At 42.4% G+C, this 16,833-nt stretch overlaps 1 protein-coding gene across 9 annotated transcripts in view; it reads right to left on the bottom strand.

Annotated features, from left to right (window-relative positions):
* LOC120304946 (myosin VIIA and Rab interacting protein) overlaps positions 1-16,833 on the bottom strand; it is a 104,571-nt gene that overhangs the window by 37,271 nt on the left and 50,467 nt on the right. For 8 of the 9 annotated variants that reach the window (XM_039336075.1, XM_039336080.1, XM_039336077.1 and 5 more), the window contains one exon: positions 722-858. In XM_039336075.1, the coding sequence (XP_039192009.1) occupies positions 722-858 (137 nt within the window). Of the gene's footprint in view, positions 1-721; positions 859-8,417; positions 10,837-16,833 lie in introns of those variants that run through there. The other variant, XM_039336078.1, reaches the window with a different exon arrangement.

Below are 16,833 nucleotides of genomic sequence, written 5' to 3'. Positions count from 1 at the left end.
GTCAATGAATATAACAGGGAATATGTGCATACATATACTATGTATATTTATATGTGCATGACTATAATCACAGAATTCTAATCTGTACTCTAACTAAAATATTTTAAAATTACAATTATAAAGTATTAATGTTTAAAAACAAGGCACCTCCAAGAACTGAACATGAATTTCTGCATTTACTGTCCAGATTGTCCTCGACTTACAACAGTTTGTTAGTGACCGTTCAAGTTACAATGGCAATGAAAAAAATGATTTTCATATGACCATTCCAGTATCCTCATGGTCATGTGATCAAAATTCAGATACTTAGCAGCTGGTTCATATTTATGATAGTTGCAGTGTCTGGTGGCCATGTGATCAGCTTTTGGGGAAGCTGATTCACTTAACAACCATGTTACTAACAACTGCAATGTTTCACTTAACAACTGTGCAAGAAAAGTTGTAAAATGGGGCAAAACACTTAACCAATGTCTCACTTAGCAATATAAATTTTGGACTCAATTTTGGGCGTAAGTTGAGGACTACCTGTATCTTGCAGTTCCAGGGCAAGATTTATTTGCATGATGACACAAAATGCCAATCTATTCACATACAATGCTTGACTCTCTTTTTTTCTTGAGATACAATAATAATACTTTGATCACTGCACCATAGGTAAGCCCCACATTTGTATGAGTATTCATGGTAGAGAAATGCTTATTTTGGCTATTTTTCTCTCTACCTAGTATGTCACAGCAAGTTCCAGTTTCCAAGCGATGTTTTCTATATAAATTCTTCAGAACTTTAGCACTTCCAAAACGTTTGAAGCGACTTTTCACATTATTGTAATACCATTCCAGGGACTGAGCTCTTAGAAGTCTGAAGGGAAAAAAAAGAAATTTCAGAAACCTTAGAATTACTGAAGTAAATGTACCATAGTAGAAATTCTTTCAAAACAATTTATATTTTTGAATAGTTTCAGGGAGGCTCTGTTTGCTTGAAAGTAAGTAATGTGAAAGACACATTTTATTTTTATTTTGTGGTTTGCTTTTCTGTACTTTTCCTGATTTTCAAGTTGAATACATTTGTTACATATAGGTTTAAGGCACATTATAGATTTAAAGCCCAGTAAATTAATTATGATAATAATTGAAGTTATTGATATAGAATGGAATGGGTGTTAAAATTCCAATATTCTTACATAAAATGGGGCGTTGTCTTACCTGAATGCCTTTTCTCAGCACGGAGATGGAGAATCCACCAATGGGTTTAGACTGTGTTCCTGCCCAATCAGATCAAGTCAGCCAAAGTTGCAACACTTGTCCTGGGCTAGAGTGTCCCAGTCTTGATGCAGGTGAAGCCATGACTGACAGCAAGATGTGTTGGCTCATAAATCTAGCCCTAGGCCTAAATCACCTGCGAGGGCGGGAGTGGATTCTCTATCTCTGTGCTGAGAAAAGGCATTCAGGTACGACAACGCCCCTTCTCCAGCACTGGAGATGGAGAATCCACCAATGGGACATACCAAAGCCTACTGTCCCTGAGGGAGGGAAGCAGGCCGGTCCGGAATGGCACTTTGAGGTACTACCTGTTGAAGAACCCTCCTACCAAAGGAGGCCTCCGCTGAGGCTAACCTATCAATCTTATAATGCCTTATAAAAGGAGATGGTGAAGACCATGTGGCCGCTTTGCAAACGTCTTCGATGGACACCTGAAGTATCCACACTATGGGTTGAGTGGGCCATGACCTGTCATGGAACTTGCAATGACTCAGCCTGATACGCTCCCGCTATACACGCCTTAATCCACCTGCCAATCGTGGAAGAAGACACCTTCCGACCCTTGGAAGAAGGATAGAAGGAGACAAAGAGGGCCTCAGAGTTGCGGAAGGTAGCTGTCAGTGAGATGTAGTAACGGAGCGCTCTGCGGACATCCAGACAGTACCATTGCCATTCCAGGGCATGAGATGGGTGAGGACAGAAATCTGGGAGTACGATTTCTTGAGCCCTGTGGAAAAGAGAATTGACCTTAGGAAGGAAGGTAGGGTCCAGACAAAGGACCACCCAGTCCTGGTGAAAAAAGCACAAGTCATCTCTGATTGAAAGTGCCGCCAATTCTGATATTCGTCGCATTCCTGATTGCCACCAGGAATGCGACCTTGTGTGATACGTAACGTATATCACATGTCTTGAGGGGCTCAAAGGGCGGTCTGGTTAGAGCCCGAAGAAGGCAGGTCCCAAGAAGGATACCTCTGCACTACAGGGGGCTTGGTGTTAGTAGCACCCTTGATGAATGAGCGGATCAAGGGATGATGACCTAGGGAAACCACGGAGTCACAGATAAGTACAGTGGAGAGAGCGGCGACTTGTCTGTGCAATGTATTTGGAGCCAAGCCCCTCTCCAGACCCTGTAAAAGGTAATCCAATATATGTGGAATTGTCAAGTCTGGAATGGTCAAGTGGTGGTTTGAGCACTACGAACAGAAGTTCCTCCACGTGGCCTCATAAATATGGTTGGTAGAGGACCGATGGGAGGCCTGGATTATAGTAATGACCCCCGGTGAGCAGGACTCTTGGGACAAGATTGAGCGCTCAAGTGCCAGATGACTAACTCGAGCCATTGGGGATCTGGATGAAGAAGGGTACCTTGGCTGAGTAAGACCCGATCTAGGGGACCTCCATGGGGCCACTAGAGAGAGGTTCACGAGGTCGGTGAACCATAGTCTCCGTGGCCAATATGGGGCCACTAGAAGAACCTCCGCATGTTCCCGAAAAAGTTTGCGGACAACCGCCGGAAGAAGAGGAAGAGGAGGGAAGGCGTAAAGCAGTCCTTCCAGCCACATGCTCCGAAGAGCATCCACCCGTTACGCCCCTGGAGATGGAAAGCGGGAAAAGAATCGCTGGGTATGAGCGTTTGTCAGGGAGGCAAAAAGGTCTAGAACTGCCAATGCGAAGCAGTGGCAGATCTCCCTGAAGATCCTCGGGTGCAGGCGCCATTCCAAATGGTTCACTGTCGCCCGGCTCAAGAAGTCGGCCTGAGTGTTTGCCTCCCCTGAAATGTGGTCGGCCTTGATGGAGGCCAGGTTGGCTTCTGCCAGGAGGCCAGCAGGAGTGCCTCGGTCAAGAGTGCATGAGATCAGATGCCCCCTTGCCGATTCATGTGTGCCTTGACAGCCACTTTGTTTGTGAGGACCAGAATGTGATGCTTTGCCACTGTGCTGCGAAAGTGGCAGAGGGCCAGGTGCACGGCCCTGAGCTCCAGCCAGTTGATACTGTGCCAAAAATCGGAGCAGGACCAACAGCCCTGGGCCCACTGTGAGCGAAGGTGCGCTCCCCAGCTGAACAGGCTGGCATCAGTCATAAGAGTGAGTTGATCGGGCTCCTTGAAGTAAGACCCCTTGACCATGGCCGATGAGAGCCACCATGTGAGGGATCGTGAGACGTGAAGTGGAAATCTCACCCTTCGATTGGAGAAAATGATGTTCAGTATCTGGGAGGGGAGCAGGAACCACTGGAGGTTCCTGGAATGGAGCCTGGCCCAAGGTACAATCACAATGGATGAGATCATCTTCCCCAGTAATTGGGAGAGGCTGGCCAATGTTACCGTTCAACCTCTGCGCAATTGGAGAATCGACTCCCTGATGCTGTCCCGGCATTCTTGGGATAAATAGACCTGGCATTCCACCGTGTCTATGGTGGCCCCTAGGTGTAATAACCTTGTTGCGGGGAACATATGGCTCTTGGAAAGTTTACCGAGAACCCATGATTCTGGAGCAGTATTATCACCAGTTCAAGATCTGCCTGAGCAGCCTGGATCGACGACAACTGGATTAGAATGTCGTCCAGGTAGCACTGGACTCTGACTGGTACCATTCTCAGGTGAGCTGCTAGAACCGCCAGGATCTTGGTAAAGACTCTCGGAGCCGAGGATAGGTCGAATGGGAGTGCCCTGTACTGATAATGGTGTCCCCAAATCATAGGCAGTGGGTGAGAGAGATGGGGATGTGAAGGTATGCTTCCGTGAGGTTGATGGACATCAGGAAGTCCCCCCTTCATGTGCTTCCCAAGATGGACTGGAGCGTTTGCATCTTGAATTTGTGGTATGCAAGATGATAGTTTAATCTCTTTAGATCTAGGATGGCTCTCCATCCCCCTGATGCATTGGGAATGATGAAGAGAATGGAGTAAAACTCCCGACCTCTCTGATCCAATGGCACCGGTTCTATGGCCCGTATGTTTAAGAGGTGATGAATGGCCTCTCGCATGAGTCTTTTCTTTGTTGGATTTCTTAGTTGGGGACAAGAAATGAAGCGATTCGGGGGGTTGGAGATGAACTCCAGGGACAGTCATGATGCACAGTGTTTAGGACCCATGCATCTGTGGTGGTGGCTTCCCACTGGCGGGCAAAGAGAGAGACTCTGCCCCCAAAGGGAGGATCCGCCTGAGAGTCACCTGATCGGCAGAATGGGTGACCGCTCCCACAAAAGGGCCGTTTGCCCTGAAATTGTTGCCTGGGTCTGGAAACCTGTCTATCAGATTGTCTGTCCTGTCTGTCTTGTCTGATAGGGAAAGATCGGTTGGGCTGGGAATAGTTGGACCTGGCTCCTGCACGAAAGGACTGCCTCCGTGAGTAGGTGTTGGGACGTTTGTCTGATCATTTAAGGAGGTGATTAAGGACCTTACGTTTATCCTTATTTTCATTGAGGTAAGGATTCAGGGCTTCACCAAACAATTTTCCTCCCTAATAAGGGGCTGCTGATAAGCGCCATTTGGACTTGGCGTAAGCGTGCCAGTGTTTCAACCAGAGTATACAGCGGCCAGTGATGTTGGATGCCATGGCTCTGGAGGAAAATCTGGCAGCCTGGAGGGTGGCATCAGAAGCATACTCTGTAGCTGCCACCATCTTACTCAGATCTTGATGTGTGCGGATATCCTCCATCGGTATCCTGGCCTGAAGCTATCTAAGCCAGCAGAGAGCAAACCTGTTAAAAAAGGATGCAGAGGTAGCTGCTCTGATAGCCAACACTGCAGCTTGATGTGTTCTGTGGTACGAGAGCTCACATTTATGGTCCTCAGCCTTGAGGGCCTCAGAAACATTGCCAGGAATGATGATTGGAGACACAAGGGGACCTAAAGGTTCATCTACCGTGGGCACCTCCAGAGCCTCCTCCAAGTCATGGGCCACATTATAAAGCCTTTTATCATTGCTACTTGGAAGGGGAAAAGAGCCGGGGATACCCACTGCTTTTGGACCGTGTTGAGGAACATGGGTGGACAAGGAATGCGGTATTGTGTTGTTACCAGTTCAGTGAAATTCGGATCCGCCTTCAAGTCTGGAGTAACTGAAGTTGCCAGCGTGGAAGGATCGGGTCCGAGATGTGCCGTGGAAGTGGCCTTGCGAAGCAGGGGGACAAAAAAAGAAGGGTTAAAGAGACTGCTAAGTGATGGTGTCCCAGGGGGAGGTTCCTCCTCCTCAGACATCGGAATCTCCAGATCAGCCTCGTATTCGCAAGATGATGAGTTCCCGGAGTAGGTGGATTGAGAAGGGAAAGAAGGCGTGCGATAGGACTCAGAGACCAGCTGGTGAGTGGGTAGAAAGTTGACCGCGGCTGACCTAGTTGCTTACAATCTGGCCTCAAGGGCACACTCTACCGCCTGTGCAATCATCTCAGCTAGGCGGTCGTCTGTGGGAAGGGAGACCGGTTCACTTGGCCTAAGCCCGGCCGCAGTAGGGGCCACGTGTTGAGCCCGTGAAGTGGAGGGCTGAGCAATGGGATGAACCCGGTCTGTGTCCCCTGGTGCAGGAGACAGGAGAGGTTCTCCTGTCAACCATATCCCCAGGGGAGAAACAGAAGGCCCCAGGGGTAGATCAAAGGAAGGCACTTCGGCCTGTGAGGTCTCCAACCTGGCTAGTTTCTGCACTTTAGAGAATTCCTTCTCTAGAGCTTGGTGTCTCCTGCTAGCCTGTTTTTCAGCTCCCTTGGAGGTCTTTGAGGTAGACCTGGCCTTGGCCTTGGCCAAGATCTTACCTGCGGCCTCTTGATTAGAGGATTTGTGGCGTTTTGCAGTCGAGGAGGACAGCAAGACATCCTTTGTGGAGGGCCTAGACTCCTCCATTCTCGGGTAACACAGGAGCATGATAGGGAACCCCTGGTATCCGGAGACAGCTATTGGTTGGATAAGAACAGGTGCACAATAGGGGACACCTGGAATCCAGATAGCTCTGATTGTGTGGATAAGAACAGGCGCACGGTAGGGGATACCTGGTATCCAGACAAAGATGTTTGTGTGGATAAGAACAGGCACACAATAGGGGATGCCTGGAACCCAGATAGAGCTGTTATATGATTAGGCCCAGGATCACAATAGGATAATCCTGGTTTTCAGGGAGACCTGGAGACACCAAAAACCCAGAAATTGAATCCAATGAGGTTAAACGCATGGGAAAGAAGGAGCAAACCGGATAGAACCAATCCTGTTAAGCAGGCTATGAAATGGATATGTTACAGACCTGAGTGGCTGTGGAGATCAAATACTGACTGAGGTCTGACAGACCTTGGAATGGTGTGGAGACACCACTGATTAGCTAGGTAAGGTGTATTTAGAGCAGATGAAGGAAGTAGGCCTGAAGAGTCTAGCAGGCCTGTTCTGAGGCAACAGTGGCCGTGCAGGGTCCCTGTGCAAAGTGAGGATCCAGGGGCCTCAAACGGTGGCCGCAGGGGAGAAAAGAGCGCAGAGCAGGCCCCAAGATAGCGGCCTCAAGAAAGACCCAGTCCCAATAAGGGACAGAAAAAGGCAGCCACACCCAAAAAGGCTGCCACACTCCGAATGGCAGCTCAAAATGGCGGCCACACTCAGAAAGGCTGCCACATTCAAAATGGCCACAACAAAAATGGCCGCCATACTCAAAATGGCGGCTGCACAAGGTCTGGGGGTATTGCTGCCGGCATCTCCTTCCACCCTCATGAAGAAAGGCTGGAAAAGAGGTAATCGGCTTCCAAATATGCGCCAGCTGCAAACGATCGTTTTTAGCCTTCACGCATGTTTGGAGGCTTTTCCAGGCAATGGGGAACTGTGGAGGGCTGAGGAGCAGCACTGAGCCCAGTGCTGTCCAAGAGGAGAAGGAGGGCTGTGTTACAGAGGGGAAGCAAGTTCCCTCAGCCTCAAGCCTTAATGGTTGGAAGTGGGGGGGGGAGGAATGAAAGCCTCCGTTCCTAGTTAAATGCAAACAGTTCTTCAGCCAACTGAGAGGAAAAACACAGTGCTGAATACAGCACTGTCTCGGAATACTGAAGAGAATAGAGAATAAAGAATCCACCAATGGAAACTGTACCTGCCTAAGAGCCAACTTTCTACGTCTGTCTTGCGCAAGATCAAGTCGAGACTGGGACACTCTAGCCCAAGACAGGTATTGCAACTTTGGCTGACTTGAACTGATTGGGCAGGAACACAGTCTAAACCCATTGATGGATACTCCATCTCCAGTGCTGGAGAATATATGAGACAAAATAGAAGAACTGTATCCTGAATATGCAAATACTATTTGGATAGAAAAAGCAGTATGATTATGTATCTTATCTCATGAATTTGTGCAGAATTACTTTAAACCAGAAGTGTCAAACTGCCGGCCCATGGGCTGGATGCATCATGCCAAAACCGCGCCCCCATTGCCGGCAATGAGAAAAAAGTTGTGACACATCACATGACATCATGAGTTTGAAACCCGTGCTTTAAAAAGTAATGGTGAAACTGCTAGCTAATCTTCATCCTTTGAAGTAAACAGCAAGAACAGACATCCCTTCACTCACTATAAAAATGGTATTTACAGACTTTTAAAAATATTTGGTGCATGGAATTAGGTGCAAAGATGCAGAGATCAGAGGTGAAATCAATATGACTAAATTAATAAAAACTCTTCATCTTAATGATTGAACTGGTGTGAGATCTTCTGATCCTTTCTTAATTATACCATAAGTATAATGGTCTATTCAGAGATTGAAAGAGTTTGTCTAGTTCACTTCTACTATTCTGTACCTATGTGAAGGGATCTTCTCCAGGCTGATGTTTGCACATTATGAGAACTAGAACTCCCCAAATTTCCAGATGATGAATGGAATCTAGGAATTATCAGAGTTCCAATGAGAGCATCATCAGACTAGTGAAGATTCAATTAGATTGCATGGCCATTGAACAACTATTGAGTGTGTGTGTGTGTGTGTGAGTGTGTGTGTGTGTGTGAGAGAGAGAGAGAGAGAGAGAGAGAGAGAGAGAGAGAGAGAGACTGAGAGAGAGAGAGAGAAGAAAGAGAAATCTATTGGGGAAAAGGCAGTTTTATCATGAGCAGATATGTGTACACATAATCTGTAGTCATTCTGTAAAAAAAGCAAGGTTTGTATTTCTTTAGATCGAATTCAAATATGATCAATTTATTAACAGTACCTGCCACTAGGGAAATATGGAGATACACTCATTGCTTGTCCCTGGTGTAAAGAAAATGTCTGCTTTAGAATATTTGAACAGTAGTGCCAATTTCCTCCTTCCTCTATTAACAGATCCATTGATCCAAGAGCAAGACGTATCGTATAGCAGTCTTCCGATGTGGCAGTTCATGACAAAAGTAACAATCATACTATTCAAATGATATAAAACATGTTTTCCTCAATATTGTTTTATAAAGGAAAAAGTAGTTTATGAAATAAATTGTGGAAAAGAATTATTCGTATGACTATCTCTCTAGAGTTTCACACATGAATATAATTAAAAATTGCCTAACGCAATAATGTTATATTCTGATACATGAAATCTCAACAATAGATTATGCATATATCTTTACATCAAAAATGTATTTTATGTAATGTATCAAAAAATAATGGCAGATGATGAGAAATTGATAAAATTATCTTGAATGGGATAGGACAGCTGAGCTCTTGAAAAGAAAAAAATATATACCACTAAATATCTTACATATATATTTTGACATTAAATCGTGCATCTTCATTTTTTATTATAATTTCACTTTCACCATGATAGATATTGCAGTTTTGGGGAACATCCTCATATAATTTCTGGATCAAACAAGACATGAGGAATGCAATAGCTGTATTCAGCCCATATAGACATATTATCTTTCATCTACCAACATTTAGAGTTTATATTTTAATAGTATGCAATCACATGATATCAAAAGTCCATCTATCTGAATTATAGAACTCTCTAGGCTACAACTGTTCTACAGTAAGCAATCAGTTAACTATAGATTAAAACACATTTGAGAATATGATCAAGAAATTAAATGATTTTTTAAAATTATTAATTTACCATATAGAAAACTCCTCTAGCCCTAAGGACAGCAAGTGTATGCATGGTCAGGAACAAAACAACACACAAAACAGATTATTCAAGAAACTGAAGAAGACTTATCTTTCTTTTCTCCAATGCACACATACACATACTGTACATATAAATGTATAAATACTCCTAGAAAACTTCCATTTTTCCTTATGTTGCATATTATGTTCAGCTTACTTTTAAGTTAGCTAGCTAATTGCAGTGCATTTTCTACATAGGCTCTTTTTCTGATACATATTTTCAAATACACTTCATGTATTTGAAAATATGCCTCTGCTTAATGTTCAAATGGTCAGACATTTTGCCTACATGTTAATTTAAAGAAATCTCTATTCTACTGAACAGATTGCAATGATTTTTCCATAACCATTCTGCCTCTTAATATTCTGAGAAATCACAGTATTTCTCTTGCATATGAGATTTGAAGAAATACTACCTATTCCCAAAACAATAAGTTATGCAATAAATCTTCCACTCAAAGGAAAGGAGACAATCTATTTATTTCAGAATTTTAATGTTGATCTACAGTTCCAAAAATATAGATAACATATTGTGCAAATGCAATCAAAATACAATTGTTATGTACTTTGATTTTTTAAAAAACGTCCATTTCAAAAACTCTATGTGGAAGAACTTCCTTCCATTTAATAATATCTCAATTTGTGATAATTCTCTCTATAGACACCTCTATATGGCACTTTATCCTGACAGCTGTTCTGTTCTCTCACTTGCAAGTTCTTTCTCTTCTACTCTCCGACATGAGAGGATTTCCTTCCAACTTTAAAGAACATTACTATTCTCATGTTAAAAGCAAAAAAATAGCAATAGCTTTTTGATTTCTTTTGGTGCAAATATAGCACTATACAAAACCCTGAATCCCCAAACATATTATTTTGCATAAAATTATCTCTTCAATTAAATTCAATTACTAAATTATTTTAAAAATAAATATTTTGATTTAGTATAGAAATTATATGTGATGCAATATATCAGTATGTCTATTAGTACTGAAAAATGGAAGGAATATAGAATTCATTTATGAAGCCAAGCTAAAAGAGTGGGCAGAAATAATGAAAAAAAATATAGAAATTATATAGAGAAAATGGTAATTATTGGTAATTATCCTTCATGTTTAGCAGTAAAAAGTCAAATTTTGTATGGACAATACAAACACCACACATTTAAACCAATCTACTTCAATTTAAGTAGCAATGCAAGAATTCTGACATCTTTAACTTACATTTATTAAAATACTGTGATGGCTTTTGGAAATAATACTGAAACTAACAAGAAGAGTATGCTTATTTCCTCTGCATTTTTAGGGAAGCCTTTTATTATATAAATATGTGACAAATTTAATAATTTCTAACTTAACACTGCTACTACTCACATTCACAGCTTCTGGAGGCTGGTTGTTCCACTGATTACTTGTTTTAACTGTCAGAAAATTTCTCTTTAGTTCTAGATTGCTTCTCTCTTTGTTAGTTTCCATTTGTTGCTTCTTGTCTTGCCTTCAGGTACTTTGGAGAATAGCTTGACTCCCTCTTCTTTGTGGCAATTCCTAAGATATTGGAATACTGCTATCATGTCTCCCCTCGTCTTTCTCTTCATTAGACTAGACATACCCAATTCCAGCAACTGTTCTCAACATCTTTTTTACATCGTGGTGACCAAAACTGGATGCAGTCTTCCAAGTGTAGCCTTACCAAGGCATTGTAAAGTGGTATTAACACTTCACATGATCTTGATTCTATTCCTCTGTTAATGCAGCCTAGCATTGTGTTGGCTTTTTTGGCAACCGCAGTATACTGCTGGCTCATATTTAAGTGATTGTCCACTAGGACTCCAAGATCCCTCTCATAGTTGCTACTATTGAGCAAGGTACCACCTATACTATACCTGTGCATTTGCCTTTTTTTCCTAAATGTAGAAATTTACTTTTTTCATCACTGAATTTCATTTTGTTAGATAGTGCCCAATATTCAAGTCCGTCAAGATCCTTCTGTATCTTAAGCCTATCTTCTGGAGTGTTGGCTATTCCTGCCAGTTTGGTGTCGTCTGCAACTTTGATGAGATCCCCCATCTATCCCCTCATCCAAATCATTGATGAAGATGTTGAAGAGCACTGGGCCCAGAACTGAACCCTGGGGCACCCCACTATACACTTCCCTCCATGTAGATGCAGTTCCATTGAGGACCACATGCTGAGTATGGCCAGTCAGCCAGCTACAAATCCATCTGGTCGTGATGCTGTCTAACCCACATTTTTCTATCTTATCAAGTAGTAGGTTGTGGTCTACTTTATCAAATGCCTTACTGAAGTCCAAGTAAATTATATCAACAGCATTCCTCTCGTCCACTAATTTTGTTACTTGCTCAGATAATGCAATAAGATTTGTCTGGCATGATCTGTTTTTGACAAACCCATGTTGGCTTTTGGTAAATGACTTTGTTTGCCTCTAGGTGTTCGCTGATTCATTGCTTGATTATCTTTTCCAAGATCTTCCCAAGTATTGAGGTTAGGCTGATAGGTCTATAGTTTCCTGCATCCATGTTTTTTTCATTTGTTGAAGGAACAACTACTTCAGCTCTTTTCCATCCTCTGGTAATTCCCCGGTGCTCCAAGATCTTTGAAAGATACAGTTCAGTGGTTCTGAGATCACATCAGCCAGTTCCTTCAGAATCTTGGGGTGTAATCCATCTGGTCCTGGTGATTTGAACTCATCTAGGATGAACAGATGCTCACTTACCATTTTCTTGCCTATCGTAAGTTGTGTTTCTAGTCTGTTTTTTATGGTACTGTTTTGGATAGGTTGGACTATTTTTCCCCTTTGTGTAAATATGGATGCAAAAAATGAGTTGAGAACAGGTAGTCCTTGAATTACGAATGGAATGAGGCCTACCCATTCCACTTGAAAACTTGTAGAGTGAATCTTGTACCTTTAGTGAGATCACTGTCTTGCTTGTTAAAACATACGTTGCTCGTTAAGCAAACTTGACTATCTCAGTGTGGGGAAGGCCATGGAGGGTCTAGTGATGTAACAGGCTCCCAAGGCCTCCCCAACCCACTAAGATAACTCATGCTTCCCCCTCCTTTCATTCTGCACGGGACTCACCTGGAAAAGGTCTGTCTCCTCTCTGCCATGGTTCCTGCTGCAGCTCTGATCTGAGGCCAGGGGGATGCGTCCACAACCTCCCGTGGCCCTATCCAGGTTCCAGAGGCCTGGAAAAGATCTATGGCTGCAGAGCAATTTTGTGTCCCGATCCAGGCTCTGGAGGCCTGGAAAAGGCATCTGCCACCCGGATCTATGGCCACAGAGTGATTTTGTGCCCCTCCTGTGGCCGGTCTGGGCTCTGGAGGCCTAGAAAAGACCTCCAGAGCCCAGATCCATGGCTGCGGAGCAATTCTGTGCCTCCCGTGGCCCGATCCAGAGGCCTTTTCCAAACCTCTGAGTGGTTTTGTGCCCCCTGTGGCCCGATCTGGGCTCGGAGGCCTTTTTCAGGCCTCCGGAGCCTAGATCAGGCCATTGGAAGGGGCGCAAAAACACTCCACAGGTATAGATCCAGGCTCTGGAGGCCTTTTCCAGGCCTCTGGAGCCCAAATCATGCCATGGAGGGTGCAAAATTGCTCCATAGCAATGGATCTGGGCTCTAGAGGCTTGGAAAAGGATTCCAGAGCCCGGACCGGGCCACTGGAGGGCCACGAAATCACTCTGCAGCCATAGATCAAGGCAGCAGAGGCGTTTTCCAGGCTTCTGGAGCTCCAATCCAGTTTCCGGAGGCATGTCGAAGCATCCCCCAGCTTCGATTTTGTTCTCTGTTGCAGAGAACAGAGGCCTAAAGTACCATGAGATCACACAAGATAAATACTGTGAGATCTTGCTCCACTGATCTCGCGTCATCTTGCATTATTTTAGGCCTCCATTCTCCTGCAAACACACTGAAGGCCTGGAGCAGCCAAGAAAATGAAGATTCTCTATCTTCGCAGGATACTAAAGGCCTGGTGCCTAGGGAGACCCGTGGCGGGGACAGGGAGGGAAAAAATATCCCGGGTGAGTGCTGCAAAGCCATTGAGGTCACTTGTAAGGATTAACGACTGCTATGGTGCTGCAATACTTGTAATTTCAGGAGTTGCTCATAAGCATTAGGGGGCACTCATCATGTAACTTTGAACAAGCATTAAGTGAACACTCATAACTCTGGGATTACCTGTAGTTCTGTTTTCTCTCTGTTGCTTGTCCCCTTTTTGCCACTTTCTCCCACTAATTGACCAATCATTTCCTTAACTTTTTTCTTGTTTTTTACATGTTTTCCCCTTTTTTAAATTATTTTTAACTTTTGTTGCAAGCCTTAGTTCATTTTGAGCCTTAGCTTTCCTCACTTCATCTTTGCAGGCTTGTGCTATTTTCTGATATTCTGCCTTAGTTATGTGCCCCTCTTTCCACTTTTTATACTTGTCCTTTTTGTCTTTCAATTTATCAGAGAGTGCTGGTTTCTTTTGAGAGCTGTTATTTTTCTTTTTTGTTGGTATTGTGCTAGACTGGGCTTTTATAATCTCACTTTTCAAAATTTCCCAAACTTCTTGAGTTGTTTTCCCCTTGAGGATTCTCATCCATGGAATCCTTCCCAAGGTCTAAGTTTGTTGAAATTAGCTCTCTTAAAGTCCAAGACTCTAGTTTGATTGTGTTCTATTGCTTGTGCTTGCATAATGTTGAATTCCAATATTGCATGGTCTTTCCCCCTCTGCCAAGGTTCCTGTAGTTTCAACACCTTCTCTCATTTTGTATCTCTGTTAGTGAAAATTAAATCCAATATGGCTGATCCCCTAGTTCCCGTTTCTACTTTTGAGAGACAAAGTTGTCTGTTAGGTTTATCAGAAAGCTGTTTGATCTTCCACTTGGTGCAGAGTTTTTCTCTCACTTGATGTCAGGTAATTAAAGTTCCCCATTACTATTGTGATGTGCTTCCTACATACCTTAGTTAGCTGACTAGCAAAAAGTTTATCTATTACTCTATTTCTGTAGAGATGTTATTTCTTATATAGACAGCAATTCCTCTTTTATTTGGTCTGTTTCTTTTAAATAATTTAAATCCGTCTAGCTCTGTGTTCCTTTTGTGGGTTTTATCCCACCTAGTTTCCGTAATGGCAACAATATCATATCTGCCCTCATTTACCTGAATTTCTAATTCACCCTGTTTGTTGCTCATGCTCTGTCCATTGGTATATAGACATATAGACATACTATTAATATACAGTCATGTTGGAAGCACTGAAACATTTTTGGGTTGAAAAGATTTGAATGGCAGCGTCATCATTGCCTGTGGACTCCCAGTTGGTGGCTCCTTTCAGGTCCCTGTTAAATTGCCCACAGAAGTGGTATCCATCTCTCTACTCCCAGTCACCTCCATTCAAACTGCTGGGTCAGCAGGAGCTGGAACATGTAACAGGAGCTCATCTTATCCCATGGCAGCAACCAGGTCTTGAGTGCAAGCCTGCTAATTGTCAGCCCAGCATCCTTATGAATCACCACAATATTTACATAATGCTGCTAAATATTATTCTTACAGCAATGTGTGTACATTATCTCACTCCTAATACCTATGAATTCTTTTCTTTTTCACTTGAGCTACAACTAAACTTTTAACCACCATTTAGTCATCTTGAAGTTAGTTGGCTTCTGTTGCTATCAGCTACTCTTCGGCTGCTGAAGTGCTTTGCAGTCTGTCAGACTGTATTGGAATAAAGAGAAGGAAGATAGTTCACCAGTTGATGGCTGTCTATAAGCTGTCAACATCTCTGCTGGAATGGAGAAGCTGTGATTCCACTTCCACTTTTAGTTCTTCTGTTGATAGCTTGCTGGAATTCACTCTTTCATTGAAAGGCCCCACTATATTGCACTTTATCTTGACAGCTGTTCCACAGTCTCACCTGTGACTTCTTTCTCTTCTGCCAAACACATCCAGACTCATGTTATTGCATTTCCATTTTGTAATTGCAGACTAGGTGTGCTACTCAGAGTATCTTGAAATCCCATGGTAAGAAAAAAAATAAACAGAAAGATATGCTCATTTTGATACCTGGGTATCCTTCCATATGCAGAAATTTCATTTCAGTTTTCATATGTGGGAAAGCCTATTATTATTACACTATTAGACTTTATGCTTTCTCTTGTTTAGGTCTAAATTATCAGAAAAATCTGTTTTTGTTTTATTATAGCATGTATTAAGAAATATGTTTATCATATATTTTCTTAGTGATACTACAGATATTCCTTATACACATAAAGAATCAATGTTCATACAAAAAGCTGTGCTGGATCAGATTAATGATTCCTTCTAATCTATCACTTTGTGTTTCACCGTAATTGTCAGAGTTTATATTAGACACATAATAATAAATTATCCAGAAATTCAGTTTCAAATTTATAATAGCATACATTTCAGAGATTTCACATAGCTAGATCTGCTTCACTGCAGATAAGAAATACATCAAATATACACAGATAATTGGTCTCCTACAAAATGAATACATACACACAATCTCACACAGGTGTAGTTATGTAAAAAAGTGAGTAAAACCCATTGAATTGTTTGAATTGTTCAACTTATTTCATCATACAGACATTAGATCTTCATTTCAACAATACTGTTGAAGATAAGAGGGCATAACAAATAATTATGCACCAGTTACATATTGCATTTTTATGTAATTTAAATAAAAGATCCTTTAGTAGGAAGTGTATGCTTTTTTTCAATGCTGGGTTATCAATAGTTTTAATCAGTGATATTATCAGGACATGATTTTAATGTACATAAACCTCCTCCCCATGTAATGCAAGACTCACAAGGTCATAAACCTGTGAGACTCACCAGATATGAGATGTTCGGTCCAATCCATCAGGGAGCAGGTGACATGCAGCCCAGAAGAACACACAGCCCCCTAGACAGCTTTACCAACTGTAAAAACTGAAGGCAAATAGATTGATATTTTACCCTGAAAAGCACCACATACCTTTCATAAAAGCTAAAGAAGCATGATTTACATATTTTACCCTGAAATAAGTAGGCATTTTACCTCTCTTTCTAAAAAAAAAATTAATTCTATGTATTTTAAATTGCACTCTCAAGCAGGCAAATAGCATTTTATGGTTTGCATTTTGAAGATAGCAAATACTGCTAGTTATTTGTTTGACCTAATATTGATCCTCAAATCTCCAAAACATACATATGAATAAGAGAAAGACATGAGCTATGCAGCTTTATTAAGGAGAATATTCTCAATTAACTTATGTATCAGATGATATGATGATGATGATAATGATGATGATGATATCCATTCAGTTATGTCCGACTCTGACTTTATGGACAGGTTTTTCCATACCCTCCAATCTTACACTGCTTCTTTAAGTTTTTCTATGCTCTGGCTTTGATCGCATCCAGCCATCCTGTTCTTTGGTGGCTTGGTTTCCTTTTTCTGCTAACTGTTGCCAACATAACTGCTTTCTCC

This window comes from Crotalus tigris, unplaced genomic scaffold (assembly GCF_016545835.1).
Source record: "Crotalus tigris isolate CLP2741 ecotype Arizona unplaced genomic scaffold, ASM1654583v1 scf7180000017666.27876245, whole genome shotgun sequence".
Taxonomy (NCBI): domain Eukaryota; kingdom Metazoa; phylum Chordata; class Lepidosauria; order Squamata; family Viperidae; genus Crotalus; species Crotalus tigris.
This window is presented reverse-complemented; position numbering and strand designations above follow the sequence as displayed.